This window comes from Prionailurus bengalensis, chromosome A3 (assembly GCF_016509475.1).
Source record: "Prionailurus bengalensis isolate Pbe53 chromosome A3, Fcat_Pben_1.1_paternal_pri, whole genome shotgun sequence".
NCBI classification, from domain to species: domain Eukaryota; kingdom Metazoa; phylum Chordata; class Mammalia; order Carnivora; family Felidae; genus Prionailurus; species Prionailurus bengalensis.
Window position 1 is genome coordinate 100,198,693 of NC_057354.1, and position 23,869 is coordinate 100,222,561.

General features: G+C 49.3%; 2 protein-coding genes across 7 annotated transcripts; one reads left to right on the forward strand and one right to left on the reverse strand.

Annotated features, from left to right (window-relative positions):
- The first annotated feature begins 840 nt into the window (after positions 1–840).
- Positions 841–9,759, forward strand: TGOLN2 (trans-golgi network protein 2). Of its 6 annotated transcripts, XM_043603846.1 has the most exons (6): positions 841–961; positions 1,191–2,053; positions 2,096–2,137; positions 2,180–2,866; positions 4,027–4,110; positions 5,391–9,759. In XM_043603846.1, the coding sequence occupies exons 1-6, from the start codon at positions 916–918 to the stop codon at positions 5,394–5,396; spliced, it is 1,728 nt and encodes a 575-aa protein (XP_043459781.1). In that variant the 5' UTR covers positions 841–915; the 3' UTR covers positions 5,397–9,759. The 6 variants fall into 6 exon arrangements, with proteins under 6 accessions (XP_043459781.1, XP_043459780.1, XP_043459779.1 ...); XM_043603845.1 differs by having other exon boundaries at positions 1,191–2,137; XM_043603844.1 differs by having other exon boundaries at positions 2,096–2,866.
- On the reverse strand, positions 9,751–23,832 carry RETSAT (retinol saturase). The gene is made up of 11 exons (XM_043603841.1): positions 23,441–23,832; positions 20,189–20,371; positions 19,606–19,847; positions 18,874–19,075; positions 18,207–18,404; positions 16,117–16,236; positions 12,288–12,426; positions 11,958–12,067; positions 11,711–11,877; positions 11,338–11,497; positions 9,751–11,082 (listed from the first exon to the last, which is right to left on the reverse strand). Exons 1-11 carry the CDS (start codon positions 23,613–23,615, stop codon positions 10,949–10,951), a joined length of 1,830 nt encoding a protein of 609 aa, XP_043459776.1. The 5' UTR covers positions 23,616–23,832; the 3' UTR covers positions 9,751–10,948.
- Positions 23,833–23,869: the final 37 nt, after the last annotated feature.

Below are 23,869 nucleotides of genomic sequence, written 5' to 3' on the forward strand. Positions count from 1 at the left end.
AATGCTTTTGTATTTGTTTAAAAAAAACTCACGCTAGATGGGAACACAACAAAGGTAAGTGGTAACCTGTAGAATGGTAGGGAGCAAGAACTTTCTAATGTATACCTCTTTTTTTTTTTTTGTATACCTCTTGTTTAATATCCCATTTTGATTTCTGAACCATTAGAATATATTACCTAATCAAAAATATTAAATGTTTGCAAGACAGAAAATACACTAAAACTTTAATAGTGATTATCCTGGAAGAGTGGGACGATTTTGTTTTCTATTTCTACAGGTTCACTAAATTCTCTACAGTGAATATGAGTAACTTCCATGACCAGAAAAAGGATGTATTTTTTAGAAAAGATCTCTGGGGACCTCGGAGAGCAGTTTCTGTGGGGTCGGGAAAGAGAGGAGCTGGGATGGGAAGACTCCCGCTACAAAGGTGGCAGGATGGGTGTCTGTTTCCAGACAGGAGACACCAGAGTACAGCACGTTTGTGTGCTACAGCGAAAGAACCACGAGAAAGGGAGAAGTTAAAAATGTGAACACAGGTTGGAGCCAAGAGGGGCCGAACCCCAGTGACGTCACTCCCATGGGATCACCCGCGGACCAGGGAGCTCCTGTTCGACCTGTATCGTCTCGGAAGTACAAGGGGAGAGAAGGAAAAGGAGAGCGACATTTGTAGCGGCTGCTATGCAGAGAAGAAACCTGGAAAAGGAGGAGACTGTTAGATGCCTGCACTAAAGAATTGGACCACAACACAGGGTAAGGGAGGAACCACCAGACACTCCGGCCTTTTCGTAAGCTCCTCCCTTCGCCTGAGCGTGCGGCGGAAGACGCACGCAGGAAGGGGCGGAGCCAAGGGCACTAAGAGCGCGCACGCGCGGGTCTCGCGAGAGCAGTAAAGGGCGGAAGCACAGTTAGTGCAGGATGCGGTTCCTGGTTGCGTTGATCCTGCTGAGCGTCGTAGTGGCGGGTAAGACCCCCCCCACTCCCACCCCAAATAATCCCACTCTCACCCCTAGGCCCACCATCCTCACCGCCCCGGGTCGCTCTCTGAGCTCGCTACTTCCCTGCCGTAGTCACTCCTCCGCTTGCTAGCACCCACCTCCCCCGTTTGCCAGTTGCCTCGGTTTCATCTAGCTTTGAGGGCTCCCTTCTCTTGGCCTCCCGATCTTCAGGGCCAACTGGTTTCTCTGTTTCAGTAGACCTACCGCTAGAAAACTCTAGCCAGTCGCAGCCTCAGGCTACGGGAGACGGCTCTAGCAAGGGGAAGTCCCAGGTGCAGTCCACAGAAGATGACTCTAACAAGGAGAAGCCCCAGCTACAGTCCACGGGAGTTAACTCTAACAAGGAGAAGTCTCAACTGCAGTCCTCGGGAGACGGCTCTAGCAAGGTGAATCCCCAGCCACAGTCCACGGGAGACGGCTCTAGCAAGGTGGATCCCCAGCCACAGTCCACGGGAGACGGCTCTCGCAAGGTGGATCCCCAGCCACAGTCCACGGGAGACGGCTCTCGCAAGGTGGATCCCCAGCCACAGTCCACGGGAGACGGCTCTCGCAAGGTGGATCCCCAGCCACAGTCCACGGGAGACGGCTCTCGCAAGGTGGATCCCCAGCCACAGTCCACGGGAGACGGCTCTCGCAAGGTGGATCCCCAGCCACAGTCCACGGGAGACGGCTCTCGCAAGGTGGATCCCCAGCCACAGTCCACGGGAGACGGCTCTCGCAAGGTGGATCCCCAGCCACAGTCCACGGGAGATGGCTCTCGCAAGGTGGATCCCCAGCCACAGTCCACGGGAGACGGCTCTCGCAAGGTGGATCCCCAGCCACAGTCCACGGGAGACGGCTCTCGCAAGGTGGATCCCCAGCCACAGTCCACGGGAGACGGCTCTAGCAAGGTGGATCCCCAGCCACAGTCCTCAGGAGAGGGCTCTCGCAAGGTGAATACCCAGCCACAGTCCACGGGAGACGGCTCTCGCAAGGTGGATCCCCAGCCGCAGTCCACGGGAGACGGCTCTAGCAAGGTGGATCCCCAGCCACAGTCCTCAGGAGAGGGCTCTCGCAAGGTGAATACCCAGCCGCAGTCCACGGGAGACGGCTCTAGCAAGGTGGATCCCCAGCCACAGTCCTCAGGAGAGGGCTCTCGCAAGGTGAATACTCAGCCGCAGTCCTCCGGAGATGGCTCTAGCAAGGTGGATCCCCAGCCACAGTCCACGGAAGATGGCTCTAGCAAGGTGAATACCCAGCCACAGTCCACAGAAGATGGCTCTAGCAAGGTGGAGTCTCAGCCACAGTCTGTGGGAGACAGCCCTAGTAAGGTAAAGCCCCAACCGCAGTCCACAGGACAGGGCTCCAGCAAACAGAAGCCCCAGCCCCAGACCACGGGAGATGACCCTAGCAAGGAGAAGCTGCAGCAGCAGTCCTTGAACTCCAACAAGCTGGTCTCCAACCCCTCCTCTGATAACAAGGAACCCACCAATCCTGACTTAAACATACCAGCTGACAAAGATACCTCTCTGCATGCTTCTAGAGGTGAATCTGGGGAGACAGTATTACTGGACTCTGACCCCACTTCTCCACAGCAGGAGAGAGAAGGTAAGTCTTCAGAGCTTACAGAAGATGTGGAGCCCAAGAAGGCTGAGGAAGGCGATACAGAGCCTGAAGGTTCACCGCCCCAAGAAGAGAAAGAGATGCCTGGCCTTGCCTCCAGTGAGAACCGTGAAGGAACACTTTTGGATTCCATGGGTAGGGAGAATGATGACCTTTATAAAGACAGTCTTGGAAGTGCCAGTGCAGAGAGCAGCCACTTCTTTGCATATCTGGTGACCGCAGCCATACTTGTTGCTGTCCTCTATATTGCCTATCACAACAAGCGGAAGGTAAGTCAAGAGTTGCCTTAAGAAGAGGAATGGGATTTCCTCCACCCTGAAAGTTTGGTGTGTGGGCCGGTATCTATCACTCATCTGCCTATGAGCACTGGGGATTTTAAGACAAACTTCAGTTTATCCTCAGATTCTGCTACGGCTCTCTACTCTCATTTTATAAATGATTTGTTTTCATGTCAGATACCTTTGAGTGCCCTCTGCTGCTGTATTAGGTGCTAAGTAAGGACATTATTGTGATCTGACCTGAATTGGGGTCTCCTCCCATAATCTTAAACTTAGGTCCTTTACAGCCTTAGAGAACCCGAGTACCTGACAGTTCGTAAATACAGTACTCTGAAGATGGTGAATGATTTCTAGTTTCCTTTCCCAAGCTTTTACCTTCCGTCTGCAATGGCAGAAAGAGTGGTTACATAGTCTTTGACATCAACAGCAGAGAGCCCAGGGACTGTCTTCTACAGTCAGTTGAGTTTCTGATTAGAAGAATGGCCGGAAATTGCATGGAGACACTCATCTTTTACTACTTTAGCAATGTTTGGTGTACAGTAATATCTGTTGCTTAGCAACCACTCTGATGACAAAATGATTGCATTTCGTATTGAGTCCTAAGAATTTAGTAGTTTCTACAGCCTGGTTAAAATTGGAGCGTTCAATTTGTCAGTATGCCTATGACTGTAAGGAATGAGGGAAGACGTTTAACAAAAAGGTGTTCCTTATTCTACATCCAGAAAGTAACCGTAGATGTGAAAGTGGTAAGGTTAAAGTGGAGCAAGTGTGGGGTGAAAAAGTACATTTGCAGATAAGAGATAATTATTGCTTGTGAGTAAAAAAGGAGTGTCTTATCCTAGAGCTTTCTGGGGAGGAGTTGGCAGATCTTTGTACTCTTGAGTAAATCATATAGACTCCCACAAGCCAAAGCCCAGAACAGTCGTCTTCCCATCTGTTACTTCATACTTAGTAGTATAAAAGATTCTGAGGTGACTGGAGGCCCTGTCCTCCTTAAAATTGTCATAACTTAAAGAGGTCTCTTTGTGGGTGTACTACTCTTTCACTGTCAGGATCCTTAACAAATGTACCACCAGGTGATTACCTCTGATTTCAGAGACTGAGATATGTCATTGTAGAGTCACTTGTTAATTTCATTTTCCTTTCCCCAGATTATTGCTTTTGTGCTAGAAGGAAAAAGATCTAAAGTTACTCGACGGCCAAAGGCCAGTGATTACCAGCGTTTGGACCAGAAGGTAAGGAAAGAAGCCCCAGGTCTGTGGGAGGGATAGGCAGTCTCAGATGGGCCCAGCAGAGCACTTACATTTGACACGATGGCCGTTGCCCCACCCTTTGCGGACCACAAAGTAGAGATGTCCATACGTACGTGTCTGCAATATGAGAGCTAGAAGAGACCTCCACGTGCTGTAAGTCAGCTCCCTCCCTTGACAGAAGAGGAAATTCAGGCCCAGAAACCTGATTCCTCCTCCCCGCCCCCGCACCGAAGTTCCCACTACAAATTTGTGTCAAAATCAAGACCTGATGGCAACCCCCTAGGCACCCATCCTGTGCTTTTTGCACCAAACCAACACTTCACAAATTTTAGTAGGCACATGAATCACCCTGGGAATTGTGATGAAAAGTCTGACTGATTACATATGGGTGGAATCTCTGCTTCTACGTTTCTAGGAAGTTCCCAGGTGACATCACATGCTGTGGAGCCATGCTTTAGGTAGCAGAGCATTTGACTACACTCCCCGAATACCAGTGAGTCCAGAAACATCTAGGCTTCCAACTCTAGAGATCAGCCCTACTAAACTGTGGACTCGATTTCCTAAGTGCAGCCAACTCACGCCTGCCAGAAAGCAAAGCATTCCTTCCACCCCCACAGAGTAGGAGCTGAGCAGGATTCTCCCCAAAAGCAGCCTGAGTGGGAACAGGGTATTTCCACTGCCTTGCCAGCACACACCCCTCCTTTCCCCTTCTATGTAAGGACAGTCAGGACATTGGTAAATAGTACTTGGTGGCTTGACTGTAAGTTTTCCTAAGACTCCCTACAGGTAACGCAGTTCACATGTATAGCCCATACCAGCAACAGAATAAGCCACTCAGCTCCAAACACCTTTGCTAACTAGCCCAGTAGGTCAACTTCACAATTTAGCCTTGGCCTAGTACCTTTCCGGATAATTGACTTTAAGGATTCATTTCCCTTTCCTAATTAAAATGCACATGTAAACAATTCAAAACAACGCAGAAATACTACAAAGCAGAGACCAGGATTTCCATATTCCTTTCACCAAGTGTGTATCTTTCTAGTATATGTTTGATTTCAAACTGACTTTAAAAATAATTTTATGTGCTTTTATTTTACCGATTGTTCTTTGTATGTTGGAGCGGCAGCTTATCTTAATTCTGAATTTTTTCCCCGAACTGCAACTCCTATAGGATCTTGTATTCCCCTAGATTCATAGCAGTGAGGTGTATTCACCTGGAAGGAGATTAATGTCACAAATGAATTGTGTTGCTCTCGTTTCAGATTTGATTTCTCTGTTCTTGAGAACTTTGTCCTCCCTGCTGATTTGTTTTTAAATCAAGAGAAATGAAGAAAAAAAAGTACTGTGACCTAAGAGACACCCCCTCCTCTAGGGTTTGGTGGCAAATCGGGCCTGGCAGAGGCGGGGGGTATTGCTTAGCTTTTTGCACCTGCACTTTGGTGACCTTGTACTCCTGTGTCCCCATCACCTATGCTGGTGTCTTCCATCCTTTCCTCCTCTGAGTGTGAGTAGAGGGAGCATGTGGGAAGCCAGCTATGACCAAAGGGAGACCTCAGCCCCAGGCAGGCTACTGCTGCTGACTGCCTTCCCTTGGGCCTTGGCCCTTTCGTAGTTACCCCTTGAAAACAGCATTGCACCCACCACAAGTTATCTTTGCAGACCTAGGAGAAAACTAGGTTGAAAAGTCAACCTAGGAGAAAACTCACCTGCAGGTTGAGGTGCTTCTGTACCAAGGCCTCATCTGGAGGGATGTGCCCTACAAAAGATGTAGAAGGTGAATGCTGACGGGCAAAGGGCTACTTTGAATACGTAATTCTCTTCAAAGGCTTCAGCAGCAAACCAAAACAGCTTTTAAAAAGTGCTTTATTGCCTGCAGTCCAACCTGTCTAGTGTAAGTTCTTCACGTTTTCCTGATATTTTCGTATTACTTAAGACAAAGTGAGTCAACTTCCATTTGGTTGTACTGAGCATAAAACTGAACTTGGGGATTCTGGAAGTAAAGCTGTAAAGCCACGGTTCCCATCACAGATTTTTAAAAATATAGTTATGATTATTGAAAATACTGTGTTTGGCTATACTCATAATTGTAACAGGAACTTCTTAAAATAGGGTGAGCTCATACTTTGCAGCAGAAAATGTGCAGGAGGGTTTGGTTTTGATCTGCATTATTTTCCTAGGGTTTTATGAAAGGTTTCCCATAAACTCTGTTTGACATTTGTTGCCTAAAATAGACAAATTAGACTTGTAGTCAGAAACTAACTGTACTGTCTCTTTTACCTTAATCCAGTTAATGGTTCTCTATCTGATATAGGATGTCAAGGGTAATTAGTAAAAACTCTCCTTCCATTCCATGTCAGAGGTTGTTAAAACTTAAGAAATTCAGAGAGTTCCCCTGGGGTAACTGAGGATCCAACATAGTGTTTTGGATCATTCTGTGGTTTGAAGTTTTACTTAAGTCCGTTCTAGCTGTGCTACCTATTATAGAGAGCCTAGAGAGAGTTGTTCTGCAGAGAAAAAAATGGAATTAGAATAGCTGATCTCAGGGAAACACAAAGAATGTGGGAAGTGAGGGGTGGGATGAATTCTGTGCTGCTCAAGTCATTCTGCAGAAAGGACCATCCTGTTGGCACATTACCTTGCACCTCACTTAAAACAGCATGGCTTTGAGTTGAGATTTATGGAGACAAGGAATAAATGCTCTCGGCGTCATGCCCTCTTCCTGTGCGTCAGTCTTATAACACTTTCCTCTGAGGAATTTTCTGTCCGGCTCTCCTAGCATTCTGTAAAACCACAGTTCCCCTTTGCCTACCTTTCCTTCTCCCCTCTGATGTTTTCTGTTTCTCCGTCTACACTAGCACCTTTCCTTCTACCTTTATGCATGCCCAGATTTCCCGTTCCCATCCATCCTGTTTGTTACTCCTTCCCTTCGTAACCTTTGTACACTCATGTCGGTCCCTGTCTTCCTACTAGTAGTGTTTTTCCTGAGGTTCAGATTGCCAAAGGTAATGGCTTATTCTCAAAGCTTAGTCTTCTTCTGGATAGAACTGAACATTATTGACCATCCAAATTGAAATTCCCCCCTTCTGGTTTCTCTGACTGACTGTCCTGGCTTCTAAGAACTTTGCTTTACCCTGTGCTGGTGGGGGAAGAGAGCCCTCAAAGGCTGGTTTCTCTCTTCCTTCATCTTCCCAGAAATTCATCCATCCCTCATCCTCTGAGTGAGTGACTCCCAAGTGTTTATCCTTGGCCTGGTTCCCAAAGAATCAAATCCTGTTGTGCGCTGTTAGTTTGCTCTGTTGGCACTAAAAACTGAAGTTCTCTCTAATACCCATCAAGCTGCCCATCTCAGCTGCCCATTTTATTTGTCTCAGCTCCAAACTGTGGTCTTTTACCATTTTTATCTGTTACAACAGACCTATCCATTAACAACAACAAGTCTCCAGTATAATCTTTCTTTCCATTTTCCTTGCTTTCCTGTCGTCGCACCCGCACCATTTCACTTCTCTCGTGAATTCCCAACCTGCCCAAGAGCCATCCTAACTGGTCCTCCTGTCCATCTTCTCTCATGTACAGATTGATCTTTCCAAAATCCTTGCCCTGATCTAAAGCTTCTGTCTACCTCTCATGGCTTAGAGAATCTAGCTTTATAGAGTGTAGTGTTCAGGACTCTGCAGATGGGCACTTTCTTGCCAGGTTTTCTCTGCATCCTGCCCAGGCCAAAGGCTCCTCTTGTCAGGCCCATCTAGGCCTCTGTGCCTTTTTGTTGTTGCTGTGCCCTCCATTCCCTGGCTTCCGTGGTTGTTCTTCAGTCAGGGCACACTCCTTTCTCTTCTTTCACTTGCCTCCCCAGATGTTTCTTCAGGCCCCAGCTCAGGTTTTTCCATGCCACCACGTGATTGTTGGCTCTTTCCATTCTATTCTAATAACTCTTAATAATGCCAATCACAAATTTTGTAACTCCAGCAAAAAAGAGCAGACTTATCTGATGTCTGTATCTGGTCTCTCCTCCCCAAAACGAAGCTACTTGCAGGAGTGCCCTTGGCACCACCTGCATAGCTGCCTAGTGTAGTGACATCCCCTAGGTACTTCAGGAGTTCAGTGTCTTCTTGCAGAGACATTTTCCTTGTTCAGGACGTCTGAATGTGACTTAACCTGATGTCTCATACAGCTCTTCCTGGCTACTGGTTGCTGTCCCTTACTGATAGATTTTGCTTGTAAGGAGGGTGAGCAGAAAGAAAGATTGGTTTCAGGAACCAAAAGGGTTGGCACCAAGTGGATGCATAAGGATTCTGTGGAGTCCGCATAGTTCCATTTTTTGAGCATCCGAGAAGTATCGTTTCTTGTGCTAAAAGAGTACAATAGAATTTAAGCTTCACTGTAGAAATTACACTGAAGGAACTCTCTGACACCAGCGGAAAACTTTTCTCAGTAGTTGTCCTTTTGAAAATAAACTATTGATAGCATGTTTTTCTAGAGGTGGTGTGGATGAGGGTGAGCTGGCTTGAGGCATCTCTCAAGGTGGGGGCGGGGGGGTGGGGAAGGGTAGGGGTGGGCAGGGAAGTCCCTGGAGCCACGAGAAGCACCGCTATCTAGACAGCTATGTCTTTCCTGCCCCAGCCTTTGGTTGAAAATTGATTTCTAGTAGGAGGAATCTGTGTTTCAGTCATGGATGTCAGTAGAGGGGTTTCGTTTCTTGCTACAGATTACTGAGTAGAATTATTTAAAGATGCTTTTCTGGACTCTGGGGGAACAAAGGCCAGTCTATCTAGAAAGGCTACAACAATTCGGAAAGACCTGACAATGAGCTATATGTATGCTGACGTTTCTTTTCCCATAATGGCTTTTAATGAAACGTTTGGTGATAGAATTATAAACCTCTAGAATTCCCCTGATGGTGATTCTCATTTTTTTCTCTACTTCATGACATCTAAATCAAAAAAGGAAGCCTGCTTCTTGTTTTTACAAGGTAACTTGATACATAATGCTGTTATGTATGTGTGATGAAAGCTAGCACACTTCGCACATGTTCTGAATCACTTGAACAGGGAAGAGAGTATCTTGTACACCAGACACCAGATCCTGGTGTTCTTCCAGCTGTTTTCTGAAAAGTCTTGCTGAGAAGGTTGCCTTTGACATTGCCTTGCTTGAGGAAGAACCCTGGGAAGAGATTTCCAGGTTCCATTTAACTATTCATCCAGAGCAAGACAGAATCTCAACTCACCTAGTTCCTCAAGACACCTGTGAATTTCCTAAATGTCCCAGTTGAGAAACTCCTCCGTAATAGTGTTGGGTCTGAGCTGTGTAGCTACAAGCTGTCAACAAAAGCAGCCTCCTCACACTTAGATATTCCTTTAATTCAGAAGTTTCTCATGTTAAATAAATGATTGTTGAAGTTGTCTCCCTTTTTTGTTTACCGGATTAGTAGAGTGCCACTGTTTTTGCAATGTTTTATATTTTCAGCTTTTTTAACTTAACTATATGATTACTTAATTTTATTTTTTTAAAGCTTATTTGGTCTAATGATAAGTATTTTTCAGTACGTAATTTTTTCCTGAGCTTCTCTGAATGCCGTTTCAATGTAGTTTTGTATCACTGCACAGAAACCAAAATAAATTTCAAATATTAAAGCTATAAAAACATTAAATTTATTAAAATGGCAATCAAATTGATAGAAATAAGGCCTAATACAAGTGAAAGGTCATTAAAAAAAAAAAAAACACTTCAGCCTTTGTTCACCTTTCCATCCAGTCCCCCCCGTATGTACCAATAAATGGGAACACCATCCCTGACCTTTGTACACTCGTTACGTAGCTTTCCACATTCTGATCCTGACTGATTTCCAGCCCCACTCCTCCCTGCCAGGCAGCCCATGTTCTAGGTCTAGGAGGTGGCTGGGTTATTTGTCTTACAATCAGTTACCTCTGTGGTTGTCATCTGCTGTAACCTTGGCCTGGAACGTTCTTTCAGTCTGCTTCAACCCCCATGAACTCATCTTTCCAGTCCAGTGTTGTAACTGCTAACATCACCCTTTGCTGTGGATTTTTGGAAGATAAACTTTTGAGGCTCAGGTACTGAGCTCCATGAGGGTATCTTGGTGCTGACCCAGTGGAGACCCAATGTTACCATGAAAATAAGGAAGACAAACCTAGGGCCCGGCTGCATGTGAATTGGATATTTCAATATATACTTCGCTAACGTCTTTACCCCCAACTCCCACAACCACATTGAGACTACCCTAGGTGTTTCCCCACCCTCTGAAAGAGCCACTGGAACCAACAAAAACGGGCTCTCTGGGGGCCTCTGAACCCACGGAACTACAACCAAAACCATGCCCAGGTTTTGACAAAAACCTCTCTAGGCACCCTTTTCCAACAGCAGTATGGAACTCCTTTGGTGCAGCAAGGAGAATGAAGAGAAGTCTCAGGACTTCTGGCCCAATCTGCTTCAGCTGACCAAGACTACGGAGGGTTCTGTCCACCTGACCAAAAGAATATTCAGTTGGACTCTTCTGGGTTGGGAGGTGATGGGAGCGCAGTGTGCAAAGCACTGCTTGACCAAACAGGCTGCCCAAGTCACTGGGCCACCCTGGGCCTTTTACCAGGGATAGCAGTGTTAGCTCTGAGCAATCACCTGCCCAGCTGGAAGAGGTGCAACTTGAGAACTGTGATTGAAGAATTGTGACCTGTGTGTCAGACCTCTTCAGAAATCAAAAACAGATTAGAGTGCCTTATGTGAGGAAAGAACGAGTACAGGAAGACATTATGGCTAAGTCCAGGGCTGTGCCATAGCACCAGCCAAATTCCTCAGACTCCACTCTGGACTAATTCTTCTGAGCCTGGATCCTTGAGTTGAGATTCTTAAGGTCTAGGTACAAGTTCCGCTTCAGGATGGTGCTGCTGCATAGTAGGGCCCCTTGCAAGGCCCCCACCAACCCACAGGTGAAGACATCCTGGCCTAGGAGACAAGAGCACAGGCCCATGAGCATCTTCCCCAAGCGGGGGGACAGGGAGCAAAGGCTCTCATGTTCATCCCTCCAAGCTAGGCCACCCACGGATGGCTTTACATCAGGACCAGGGTCCATAGCCTGCTGGGGTAGCCCATCCCCATGTGGAAGGCTGCAGGGGACAGTAGGATCTGCAGACAGAACAGAGTATTTTGGGTGACCGGGAGGCCCGGGGTTGTAGGCCCTAGAGAAATGGGGCAGTGTACCTGTCAAGTAGAGGTTGGGAATGGGGCTTTGGGCCCTCATGGAGGTCATCACATGAGGATGTAGGCGGTCCAGGTCATGGCTGGCCCCATAGCAGGCACCCCAGGGAGCAGCCAGATAGAACTGGTAGGTCAGCGGGGACCCTCCAACCACACTCTCCACCTGAGGAGACAAAAGGCAGCAGAGTGGGAGTGGGGCCTTGTGAGATCCTCGTTTCCTCCCTTTTCTGTTCTCCTCAACTGAACTGTATGCCTGCATGGGTTCCCTGCCCTTCCCTGGAGCTTAGTTATTTCAGGGCTTTATTTCCCTCCCCAAAAGAAAGCAGAAATGGCACCTAGAGGTTTGTTGTCACTACCACATGGTCTGCCCGCCTACCTTCCCCTCCAGCTGTGGGAACAGTCTCATGACAACCGACAGAGAGGCTTCAACAAAGGAGTTTTTGAGTGTCTCATAGTCGCTGTTCCGCTTTCCCTCTGCCTTCTCCTGCCACTCTTCAAACCACTCATAGCAGGTGGGCACCAGTACGATCATCGTGGACTGGTCTGGGGACACAGCTGGGGTTACTAATGCCAGGCCCCTTCCCTGCTCCGGCCCCCGTGCCGCCCCCGACCAAAAGGCCCACCTGGGAACCGGTCCTCCCAAGTGGGATCCTTGGCTGAGGAGGAGGCAATGAAGAGGATGGGCAAGTGCTCTGCAGCCTTTTCCCTGGGCATCGAGACGTAGTGCTCCATCCTGAGGGTGAGGGCTGTGGCTGCTGATGCCAGGCCTTGGCTCCTCACTGCCACTGCCCCAAGGACAGGCCAGCCCCCGGGACCCCCCACAGGGATGAAGCTGAGGCCCACTCCGTAACTGCTGCGGATTCTCCAGCGTCAGAGGAGGAGGCAAGAGCCCCGTGGGCTGTGGGCCCCAGCTGACACCCTCCCCCCCCCACACATGCACACACACGCCTTACGCCTTGTCGAAGTCTGTGTCAAAATACACAAAGTAGTTGGTGGACTGCAGCCCCAAGTCCTCCTTGGTGCCTCGTAGGCCGATGAAAACACAGAAGGCGCTCAAGCCAGGCCGCACCATCTCCAGCTGCTGCCTCACACCTGCCGAAGTGGAGGTGAGGGCCGTGTGAACACAGCCGGCGGGGGGAGCCACTCCCTGCCCCGGAAGAACTTGCTTGCTTTATCTGCAGCCTAGCACCTGGCCATCTTCACAACTCTTGTTTTAACACTAAAATAACAGTGTTGACAGGGCCTGCTCCTCTCTGTCTTCTGCCTGGTAAGAACACACCCCCGGGCTCCCACTCCTCTGCCCACCCCCCCCTCCCACTTCTGCTCTAAGCCCCCTTGAAGGCCCAGGAGGCCCAGCTTCTCTAAGCTGGTTCAGTGCCTGCAATCTTCCCTATTGGCTTTAAGTTATGAGCAGATTACTGGGCTCCACACTATACAGACCATACATACGAACAGTAGTTTGTTATAAGCCTTGATTTCCATATTACATTGAATACAAGCCATCTAGGGGCACCTGGGCGACTCAGCGGGTTAAGCATCTGACTTCGGCTCAGGTCATGATCTCGCGGTTTGTGAGTTTGAGCCCCGTGTTGGGCACTGTGCTGACAGCTCAGAGCCTGGAGCCTGCTTTGGATTCTGTGTCTCCCTCTCTTTCTGCCCCTCTCCTGCATGTGCGCTCGCTCTCTCTCTCTCTCTCTCTCTCTCTCCCTCCCTTAAAATAAGCATTAAAAAAAAGAAAATGTAGGGGCGCCTGGCTAGCTCAGTTGAGTGTCTGACTTCGGCTCAGGTCATGATCTCACAGTTCGTGGGTTCAAGCCCCACGTCAGGCTCTGTGCTGACAGCTCAAGCCTGGAGCCTGCTTTGGATTCTGTGTCTCCTTCTCTCTGCCCCTCCCCTGCTCACACTCTGTCTCCCTCTGTCTCTGAAAAATAAAATAAATGTTAAAAACAATTTTTAAAAATACCACCCCTCCTGAAATAGGTGTTCAAATAGTAACTATAAAGGAACAACCAGATTCACCATTAAAACAACAACAAAATGAAGATTTCAAAATTAAAAAAGCATTAAAAAAGAATACAAGCCATCCAATGAGCAAATATACATAATTCCTAATGTGCTGAACAGGCTGAACAAGACTTCAAAATGGTAAGCAACGCAGATGAACAAATGCCAACACCGTTCCTGCCAGCTGGCATTTTAGGTTCAGGTAGGGGAGGAGGGAAGAGCACTGTGGAAACAGGCAAGAGCCTCTGTGAGAGCCATCTGATGTCCCCTGGAGCTAAGCAGCTGGGCTCCCCCACCTCTCAACAAATGACTCCAGACCAGCCTTCTGGAAATGGCTCCCACAAAGTCTTACCTTTGTTCCCATTCCCAGGACCACCACCTGCCTGAGGGGTAACTGGGCCACTGGCTACTGTGCCTAATTTGTTAAACAAGTACTTGTTGAGGACCTAAAATGTGCTGAATCCTCTGCTAGGCTTTGGGGACACTACAAGGAATCAGATATGATGCCTGTCTCCTGGAAAAGAGGCTTTCCTGAAAGAAGCTGGCTTTCCTAACAGAGGCTACGAAGAGCTGAGTGCTATGTGTAGGGTGACCATAGGATTTATCATCCAAAACAGGCTTTTGAGAGTGAAAGGAGGCGGGATAGCAATTCCAGTAGGACCACAAGTAAGAGACTGACAGACCACTGGGCCATGGGGGCGCAATCAGGACAGAAGGGGAATGTGGGTTTCCACCGCCACAGGGAGGGATGGCGGGCTGCCCTGGGGCCGTAGGAGCACCTTCTCACCCGGGTTCCAGCATGTGGGGCTAATCTCACTGCCGGCTCCCCCTCTCCAGGTGGGATGGGGGTGATCATGGAGAAAACAGGGGGCCCAGGAGTGAAACCATCTAGGTCTCCAGAGGCCCTTAAGAACAGTAACTACCCCACCTAGCCCTTCCTTTCCCTTTTTCTCCAACTAGAAGGATGGGATCCAGGAACCACATACCTGGCAGAAAAATAGAACCTTGGGTCCCAAATAAGGCGCACAATTATATCCAGGCTTTTTTCTCCATGCCAGCCTCAGCTTCCCTTATTGATACTGTCCGATGAGTCTTCCCCACTCAAACAACTTCCTCTCCAAACCATCCCCAGGAACCTCCCGAAGGCCCAGCAGTGGACTTAAGAAAAGTGCTCCTATTCACAGAGGCTCCCTCTGCCTGACCACCCACCTCCACACGACTCCAGCCAGCACTGCCTGCCCCAAAGGCCACCAGACATCTGGTTCTCAACTCTGAGAGGTAGATAGAGAACCCCCACCCCCAAAGCAGGTGGAAACAAAGGAGTCCCAGCACCTGGGGGTCTCCTGAGTTAAGCACCTTGGCTGCCACTGCCTGAAACGCTCTCAAACGGGGATTCATCTGAGGCAACATCCAACTGCTCCTCCTAAGGGGACAAATGGTTTTTCAGCCAGGTGGGGCTTGTGCCATTAGATTAGATACACAAAAGCAGTAAACACTGTAACTAGAGAAGGGAGGGCAAGCTAAACTTGTAACTCCTGACAGGGCGCCCTGGGGAGGAGGCAGGCAGGAGGAGGGGCACTGGGACCCATCAGAGCCAGGGTTCAGGGGTCCTGGGAGGTAGGGAGGCAGGAAGTACCAAACGCAAAGTCTGCCAGCTGCCCTGCCACCGGCAAGTCTGCCACACCCCACACAGTGTGAGGGAGGACAGGCCTTCTCTGGCAACAGACGCCAGTTGAGGCCCAGCTGAGTGAAGCTCCACATTTCTCAGTCCGGGCGGGGCCAAGGACCCAGGCTTTCAAGTCAGAACCACCAGTGTTCTCATCTCAGGTTTGCTGCTTTCACCCGGGTGGCCTTGGGAAGTCACTTCACCCGTATGGGTCTCACTTCTCCTCCGGCCCCATAAACATTAGGATGATGACATCTGTCTCCCAGGTGGCAGTGAGGATCACGTGCCACGACAAAGGTAAAGCCTCTCACACAGACTTACCGAGGAAGGGCTCACCCACAGATATGCCTACTGCCCCTCACCCCCCAAAACCAGGCTTTTATTATGTTTGGACACAGCCTATTAGAAGAGAAGACTGCATTGAGGGTTATTTCTGTCCGGGCCCCAGATTTCAAGCACAAGCCCAGAGCTCAAGGGACAGAAGAAAGCTAGAAGGGTACTCCCGCAGCTTCAGCCCCAGCAAGTAGCTGGTTCTTGAAAGAGGTAAAAAAAAAAAAAAAAAAATAGAACCTTGAGTCCCAAATAAAGCACACAACAATTATAGCAAGACTTTCTTCTCCATGCCGGCCTTAGCTTCCTTTACTGATGTCAGACCAGGCTTTCCCACTCAAAGTAAGTGAAGAATTCAGGGAAAAAAGTAGGATTCATACCACAAACCCAAGCAGCGTCCCTTTAGGACTCTCCCCACCATCATGAACTATTAGCTCTAAGATCTGGGGAAGCTGAAAACAGGCAACAGACTTGAAAGAGAAGAGGGCAAAGCGGGTGAGGTTATAGGGGATAAGGGGTAAATATGCCAAGGACGGAATGAGAGATAAGGACCAAGGGGTCTGTGGGGGTGATTCAATACAAAGAAAGCTGCTTCCCAACCCCTAAACACAGAGGTCTTGCTGGGAACAGATGCTAGAGATGGGTGCTCATGCTCACCTGTTCTGCTTAAGGACGGTCACAGGGCAGTCAAGAGGAGCAAGAACACCAGCCTGGCTGGGCAGGCTAGCCCCAGAGGGGGCACTGCTAGGAGCTTCGAAGAGCAAAGTAGCCCAGTCTTTTACCTGGCAGACAGCGGGCATTCTCTGGCAGTAGGTACTTGTAGGTATTGAAGAGTCCTGCGTCGGAGATCACGATGGGGCAATAGATGTTCACCAGCTCCTGACCGTTCTTCACAGTGACACCTGCAGGCACAAGAGCTTGGCTGAGGTTCTTTGCACTCCAGGTTTTACACAGATCTCTCCCAGCCTACACTTTATCTTCTTAGACCTGGGCATCCAGCCCAGCTATGGTCAGGCAGGCAGGCTCCAGGCAAAACTGCAAAGCAAGTGAAACATCCTCAAGCATTCTCCGCCTAACCCCACAGTCACTTGTGCACTTACCTTCCCTGGCTCTCTCCCCACGCTATGTGGGCACCCTTTTCTGTAGCCAAACCTCCACACTAACCGTGACAAAGCTCATGGGCTGAAGCCCTTCCACTGGAATCCCAGGCCCTTCTTCACTGCTGCCAGACTTCTATTTCCAAAATACTCTGAGACCCTCCAATGACACCGCAACCTCTGTAAGATAAACTCCAAAGTCTTGTACCAGCCTTCCAAGATCTGGTCCCTTCTGTGTCTCCAGCCTTGTCTCTGGCCACACGCACTAAACTATTAGGTGGCACCATATCAAACAGCTGATAGTCAACCACTTTGACCTATAAAAACAGTAGCATCTTTGGGTTCAACCTACTTCCAGACGCCTAAAAATAGTCAGCTCTTTCATGCATCTGTGCCTTCGCACATTCTGTTCCCCCTGCCTGGAACATCCCAAAAGCTCGGGCTAGCTTCTTCTCACCCTTTATGACCTGCCTCAAGCACCTCTGCCCTCCTTCCTCTATCCTTAGTCTGTACCTCTGTATGACACTTTACATCTCAATGATCTATCCTACGATTAGAAACTTCTTGAATTACAGATTTTCTTTATAGCCATCTCATCTTTTTATCTCCATCTTTTATCACCTAGCACCTGAAAAATACGAGTAATATTCTGAACTGAATTTAATTGAACTGATAAACCCACCTTGCTTCAAGGACCTCTTCTGGCTGGAAGAGGAACTTGCTTGTGGACATCAGAGAAAAATCTCACACAACCAACCACCTCTCCGGTCTCACCCAGCAACTTCCTAGTCTCTTCTACAAATGTATTCTCAGAGATCGCTGCTGACCTTTTCTCCCTTGATTTTTTTGTGCAGTGGGCCATCCACACACCTCCTCCTTGAAAGACTTCTCTGGCGAATTCACTGTCACACCAGCCCTCTTCTTTCAGGTCTCTCTCTGTCTCCTTCCCTGATGTTTCTTTAAGCACCCCCTAATCATGGATGGCCTATTCTGTTTACCAGAGTCCTTCCCTGCACACACCCTCTCCTCACAGAATTCATCCACGGTGGAATTCTGATGCTCTGGGCAGGTGGCAGTAAAGACCTGAGCCAGGATAACGAGATTCTAGGCTCCACTCTGCCATTTACAGGTTGAGGGCAGAGGATCTCGCTGGCCTCCACAATGCCCTTTCAAGTGCCCAGGTTATTTATTCATCCCACCAACCACTAAACAAACATGTATGGAGCCTCTATTATGTGCTAAGATCTACAGGCATAAAGACACAGCCCCCAGGGTGCCCGGATGGCTCAGTCAGTTAAGCATCTGGCTCTTGACTTTGGCTCAGGTCATGATCTCACAGTTTGTGGGTTCGAGCTCCACGTCAGGCTCTGTGCTGGTGGTGCACAGCCTGCTTGGGTTCTCTTCCTCTCCGTCTCTCTCTGCCCCTCCCCTATTGGTGTGCTCTGTCTCTCTCTCTCTCTCTCTCTCTCTCTCTCAAATAAACTTAAAAAAAAAAAAAGACACAGCCCCTACATTCAAGGGGATCTTGGATTACTGGATCCCTATTTTTGCCTATGGAATAAATGATCAAATACTGGTCTTTGGGGACCATGCAATCCTTTATCCTTCCTGCGTCCTTTCTAATCGCTTTCCCTAAGCCCCTGCTCTGGGCAATTTTAGCCCTGAACTCCCCGTGAGGAGGTCGGTTTTTCTATACCTTGTGCTTGTTTCTCTCTGCACCCCACTTCTCTTCCACCCCAGCCCAGGAGCCATGAAGCACGATGAGGGGCTCTCACCACAGGCTTTCCCAGTGGAGTCCAGCAACACACTCTGCACAGTAGCGCTGGTCAGGACAGCGCCCCCAGCCCGCTGAATCACAGGGATGGTGTGGAAAGCGATCTCACTGGTACCCCCTCGGGGATAAAAGGCCCCTTCCATGTAGTGGTTTATCACCAGAGCGTGCATGGAGAAGGCACTGTGCCTGGGGGTCACACCTACAGAAGGAAGGAAGGGGCGATGAGGCAAGAGCAGGCGGCAGCAGCATTTAAAGAGGAAGACAGATTCCTGTCAAAAAGCACGCAAGCCTCAGTCTGCCCACCCCAGGATCCAAATGATCCCCAGGGCTAAGGGCAGCCAGAGGGCCTATCTATTGCCATCCAAACACAGGGTACCTTACAGATCCGGGGGCCAGTGGGAATGTCCTCCCTCAAAGTGACATGCTGCTGAGATGAGGGAGGACACGGTTGGCTGAAAAGGAAAAGCATCCAGGGCATGGCGCAGGGAATGTGTGCCAGGGAGTACAGCAGCTAGGTGGACAGACTTCTCACCCAAGAGCTCCAGAGGGCCTTGGGTTTATCCTGCTCCACTTCAGTCAGTCAGGCAGGTTCAGGAAGAAAGATTGAGAGCCAAGAGGGCAACACCTCCTCCTCCAGGAGCCGCCCAGGACTCCAGGCCAGTACCCACCGTAAGTGGGGAAGATGTAGCTGAGCACCGCCCGGAGCTCCGGGGAGGCCGGCAGCTGCCGCAGGACCTCATCCAGGCTCTGGGTGGAAGCACGAAGAAAGGCAGAGAAATGGGTGAGCAGCCCCCACTTGCTGAGGAGCTGAGCTATGCGCAACGGGAGGGTCTTCAACAAGATGGCCAGGACGACTCCGTGGGACACAGCCTGAGAAAAAAAATAAGCAGCGAGGAGCCACTGTAATGGAATCACCATTCCAATGGCCTGCATACCAGCCCAGCACCAGGGCCCAGCAACATTTAGCCCTGGCCGAACTTGGATTTTTAAAAATCTGTACTCTGTGAATTTTTCCCATTCCACATTCAGATGAGTCCTTTTCTGCATTTCGGTTTCCTGCCCAAATTCCTTTCGAAAAATCCCATCTGGTCTCAGATGAAGTAAAAACGGGTGTGTTCTGACCACACAGAAGCCAGCTTAGTCCAAAAGGAGAACACGGTTCCTGTCCTCCCCCCAACCCCTCCCGCCAGAGGCCAAAGTGAGAGTGGCTGCTGTCAAGTCCAGCCTCCAGAGAAAGGGCCCAGCTGGGCAGAGGCCAACTAGGGTAGGGCTAAGTTCAGGGCAGACTTGACCGGTCCTCCCTTTCTGCCTCGCCCACCGGTCACTGCACTAATGAAGGTCAGCCTTGTCGGGAATAAACGGGGGGTGGGGGTGGGGGGTCCTCAGCACATCCATGTTACCTTAACCAGCTTTATATATTTGTCAATGGCAGCTTCCTCCTGGGGAAACTTCTCCTTGAGGCCCTGAATGTAAGCTTTCTTCCCACTGTACATGGGGAACTCTTTTCGGCCGTTGGTTCCTTCTAGTACCATGATGTCAAACGGAGAAGACAAGGCGACCCATTCCAGCTGCCCCTCAGTGATCTGGTCCAGGATAAGACGGCTACTCTTGCCCTCTTGCATGCGCCCGACATAATGGATTCCTGTTGGGAGACAGAAGAACAAGGTGTCATAGGGATAAGGGAGCCGATCCCTGGAACAGTAGATAAAAGAAGTGAAATGAAAGAGGTAGTCCTGCATGGCTGAGTCCGTACCCGGAGAGTGCTACCCACAACTTTCTGTGGGGAGGTGCTGCAGCAGAAACCACCAGATCTCTACCCAGTTCAGCTCCCCGTGGTGATGGCTGTCAGACAAAGAAAGTGGTGCCCAGAGAGAAGCTGGGGCCTCCAGAACAACAGAAACGTCCAGTGTCATCCCACAGTGGCTGCTCCAAGCCTCCTAAAGATACAGCCATGTTCCCAACCCCTTCCCACACAAGCCTTACCTGTGTCAAATTCCAGGCCATTCTTTCCAAAAGTATGACAACAGCCTCCTGCCTTGGTATGTTGTTCCAGTACCAGAACTCGCTTGCCGGCTTTGGCTAGAATCGCAGCTGCAGCCAGGCCCCCAAAGCCACTGCCGATCACCACTGCATCCAGCTTCTTTGGCACTCGGCTGACTGAGAAAGCTGCAGCAGAGGGAAGAGTTGGAGGGTGAGCTTCTCAGGCAGGGGCAGCAAAAGAGCAAAGACACGGAAACCAGGAAGGCTCTGCTAGCTTATACAATGCAAGAAAACTCCAGTGCAGTTTGGCATGGAGCAACCGACTAAAATATCTCAAACATTGCACCTGGGAAATACTCAGGACCAGCCAGGCAGATTAAAGACAGTGATTTGGTCTTACTGGAGCCGATTTAACTAAAACCAATATGTACCTGGGGATTTTACCTACTTTAAAGAAAACAAACAAATCACAAACAGAAACAGAAAGCTGACAATAATAATACAGGCTGAGAAACTTAAGTGCAGATAGAGAGCTAGGGAAGAAAGAAACAAGGAAACGGGGGACACAGGAGAGCGCTGTGGGCAGACTATGGCTCTTGGAATTGTCCATTCGTAAGTCGGTTATCTTTGAAAAATACAGGGTCTGTAGGCACCAGCAGAACAGCCTGGTCCTATGATGGTTCTTCAAGATCCTGAAGCAGAGGCTTGACCAGGACAGAGCTGAGAAATCATTGCACCACCCTTTCATATCAGAGAAGTCTGGAGGCAGAACTCAGGGATCAGCACCTAAGCAAGATAAAAGGACGGCACATGGTGCCACGTGGGCACCTCAACACGTGAGCTGTTCTTTAAAGATCATTCTTGAAGAACTGAGATTTGGAATTTTTCCAAGCTGCAAGAGAACTTGGGAAACTTTTAACTTTTCAAACATTTTTAGAAAAACGTCTAGGGCGCCGGGGTAGCTCAGTCGGTTAAGTGTCCGACTTCAGCTCAGTTTATGATCTCGCAGTCCCTGAGTTCGAGCCCCGAGTCGGGCTCTGTGCTGACAGCTCAGAGCCTGGAGCCTGCTTCGGATTCTGTGTCTCCCTCTCTCTCTGCCCCTCCCCTGCTCACACTCTGTCTCTCTCTCTCTCAAAAATAAACATTAAAAAAAGAAAAAAAAAAGAAAAACGTCTAGTGAAAAACACATTTTATATCACAATTCAAAATATAAATAAGTATATAATCTAAATAACGGGAGTTGAAGTTTCACAATAACTGAAATAGAAGTATTACAGAACTATGTATGATGACTCTGATATTTTCTGTTCTACTACATTTTGAAATACAACCTACTAAATCCAGTTCATGATCCACTAATAGATCACACAACCTGGCTGGAAAAAGTTACATCAGTCATCTCATTTTTATTTATTTTTTATTTTTTTTAATGTTTATTCATTTTTTGATAGAGAGAGTGTGGGTGGGAGAGGGGCAGAGAGAGAGGGAGACACAGAATCTGAAGCAGGCTCCAGGCTCTGAACTGACAGCACAGAGTGGGGCTTGAACTCACGGACCGTGAGATCATGACCTGAGCTGAAGTCAGACGCTCAACCAACTGAGCCATCCAGGTGCCCCAGTCATCTCACTTCTAGACCAACCCGAGAGAAGTGGAATAATTTGCTAATAATGGCTATGCAGTAAATTAATGACAGAATCCAAGCTAAAACCCTCATCTCAGAAGTTCAGACTAACAGTCTTTCCACTTAAAACAGTATTGTCTCCGCCTGTGTCACAAGATGTGTCACACAGAATTCTAAAATTTACAAGTGGGAGGGACCTTGGAGATCAAAGAGGAGATCTAACTTTTTTTTCTTAAAGCAGCACAACTTTCTTTAAACCTTATGAGGAACCCCAAAGTATGTTCTAAAGATGATAGTGGAGATACTCTGGTTGACCAAAGAGCAGCTCTCAGCCTGAGGCACCCTGTTGAGCCTCTCCCAAAGTTTTAGAACCAACCATAAGAGTTGGGACGAGGCATAGCCACTCAAATCACTTGATGGGCGAAATCCAATTTCCCACATGGGTTGGAAGAGATGTGCAGCTCCTCCATGCCCTTGAGCCATGGGGGAGAGTAAGGGGAAAAGTTAAGGTCTTATAACCAAGTGGGGGAAAGGTCTCTTCTTGTCTATCCTGCGGGTCGTGGACCTGTTCCTGGCTATGCCATTGGTGAGGGAGCATGAGGCAGGCTGAGGGGCAAAACACAATTTAGTACCCCCCCCCCACACACACCCAACTCCAGGTGGGATCTGTGTGATAATCCTTGGACACTCCTGGCTACCCAAGAACAAAGGAAAAGGGTTTAAGTGCTTGCCATGGTGATGTGGGAAACTAAGGCAAATGAAAAATTAAATTCCCTTACTGCCTACAGCCCATTGACGAGTCCTTGAAATTGGTAGAGTGACCTCCCTGTCGGGGCTTAGCTGTTTCAATGATGGCACTTTGCTAGGGGCAAAAGAGAACCTGAGCTTAGCATTGTCACAACCTTGAGGACCCATCTTGTAAGTCTACTTCCTTTATCTCAATTACCCCAAAATATATGTTGGCAATCATACTCCAAGCGTATGGCCTCCCAATATACATCTATGTATAGATGTAACAGAACCTCTCATGACTGAGGTTCTGTTAAACGGTAATTGGTGTTTCCCTAGCAACAGCTCACCCCTCAAGGTCCTAGAAATCTTGCTTCCAAAATACCTTAGCGACTTACTCTATCCCTGACCCTAGCAACAGCTCACCCCTCAAGGTCCTAGAAATCTTGCTTCCAAAATACCTTAGCGACTTACTCTATCCCTGACCCCCTCCCAACCTGAGGGTATATAATGAGTTAACTGTCACAACCTCAGTGCAGCTCTTCCTGTCCATGGGTCCTGTCCCTGTGCTTTAATAAAATCACCTTTTTGCACCAAGAATTTTTTCTTGGCCCCAGGCTCAGGACCACCCCACCATCACTCCCAAAACTTCATCGCCATGACCTCAGAAAGCGGAGGACAGGACCCCCGCCCGTGGGGCCACTATGGCCTGGGGGCCTGCTTGGGCAAAGTCTGTCACCCGTAGGAGACACGAAAGCGGGGTGCCTCCACTTTCAAGGAAGCCCTCCCAGCACTTTACATATGGGGAAACTGAGGCCCAGGTGGGCAGCGGATCGCCGTGTTGGAATCGGAACGCAAACCTGAGAGGCCGCCCAAGTACAGCCTTGGAGCCCTTCTCGCTGACCTTGCTTGAGAACCTTTTTCCTGGCCTCTTTGTCGGTCACCAGCGGCGCGGAGGGCCGCCTGACGTCCTCGGAGAAGGGGTTCGGGGAGCTGCCTGCGAACGGCCGCAGGTGCCCTTTGCAGAGGACCGCCAACAGCGGCACAACCAGCAGCAGCAGCAGCAGCGAAAGCCACATAGCGCCGGCGGGGCCCAAGGACGTGGTCCGCAGACACGACCCCCAGCCTGTACTGCTGTGCCTCCGCCGCGCGTATTTATCCTTCCCGGCCAGGAGGCGGGGGAAACATCGACCTTTGATCAGCCAGAACCTTTCCGGCCTGGAGCCAGGAGTCCGGCGTGGACTGGCCCTCCGGGCGGCTCGTACTCCTGCAGCGCCAAGTTTCCCAGGCTCCCGGGAGGCGGGGCGCTCCGGGCCCGGAGGCTGAGCCGGGA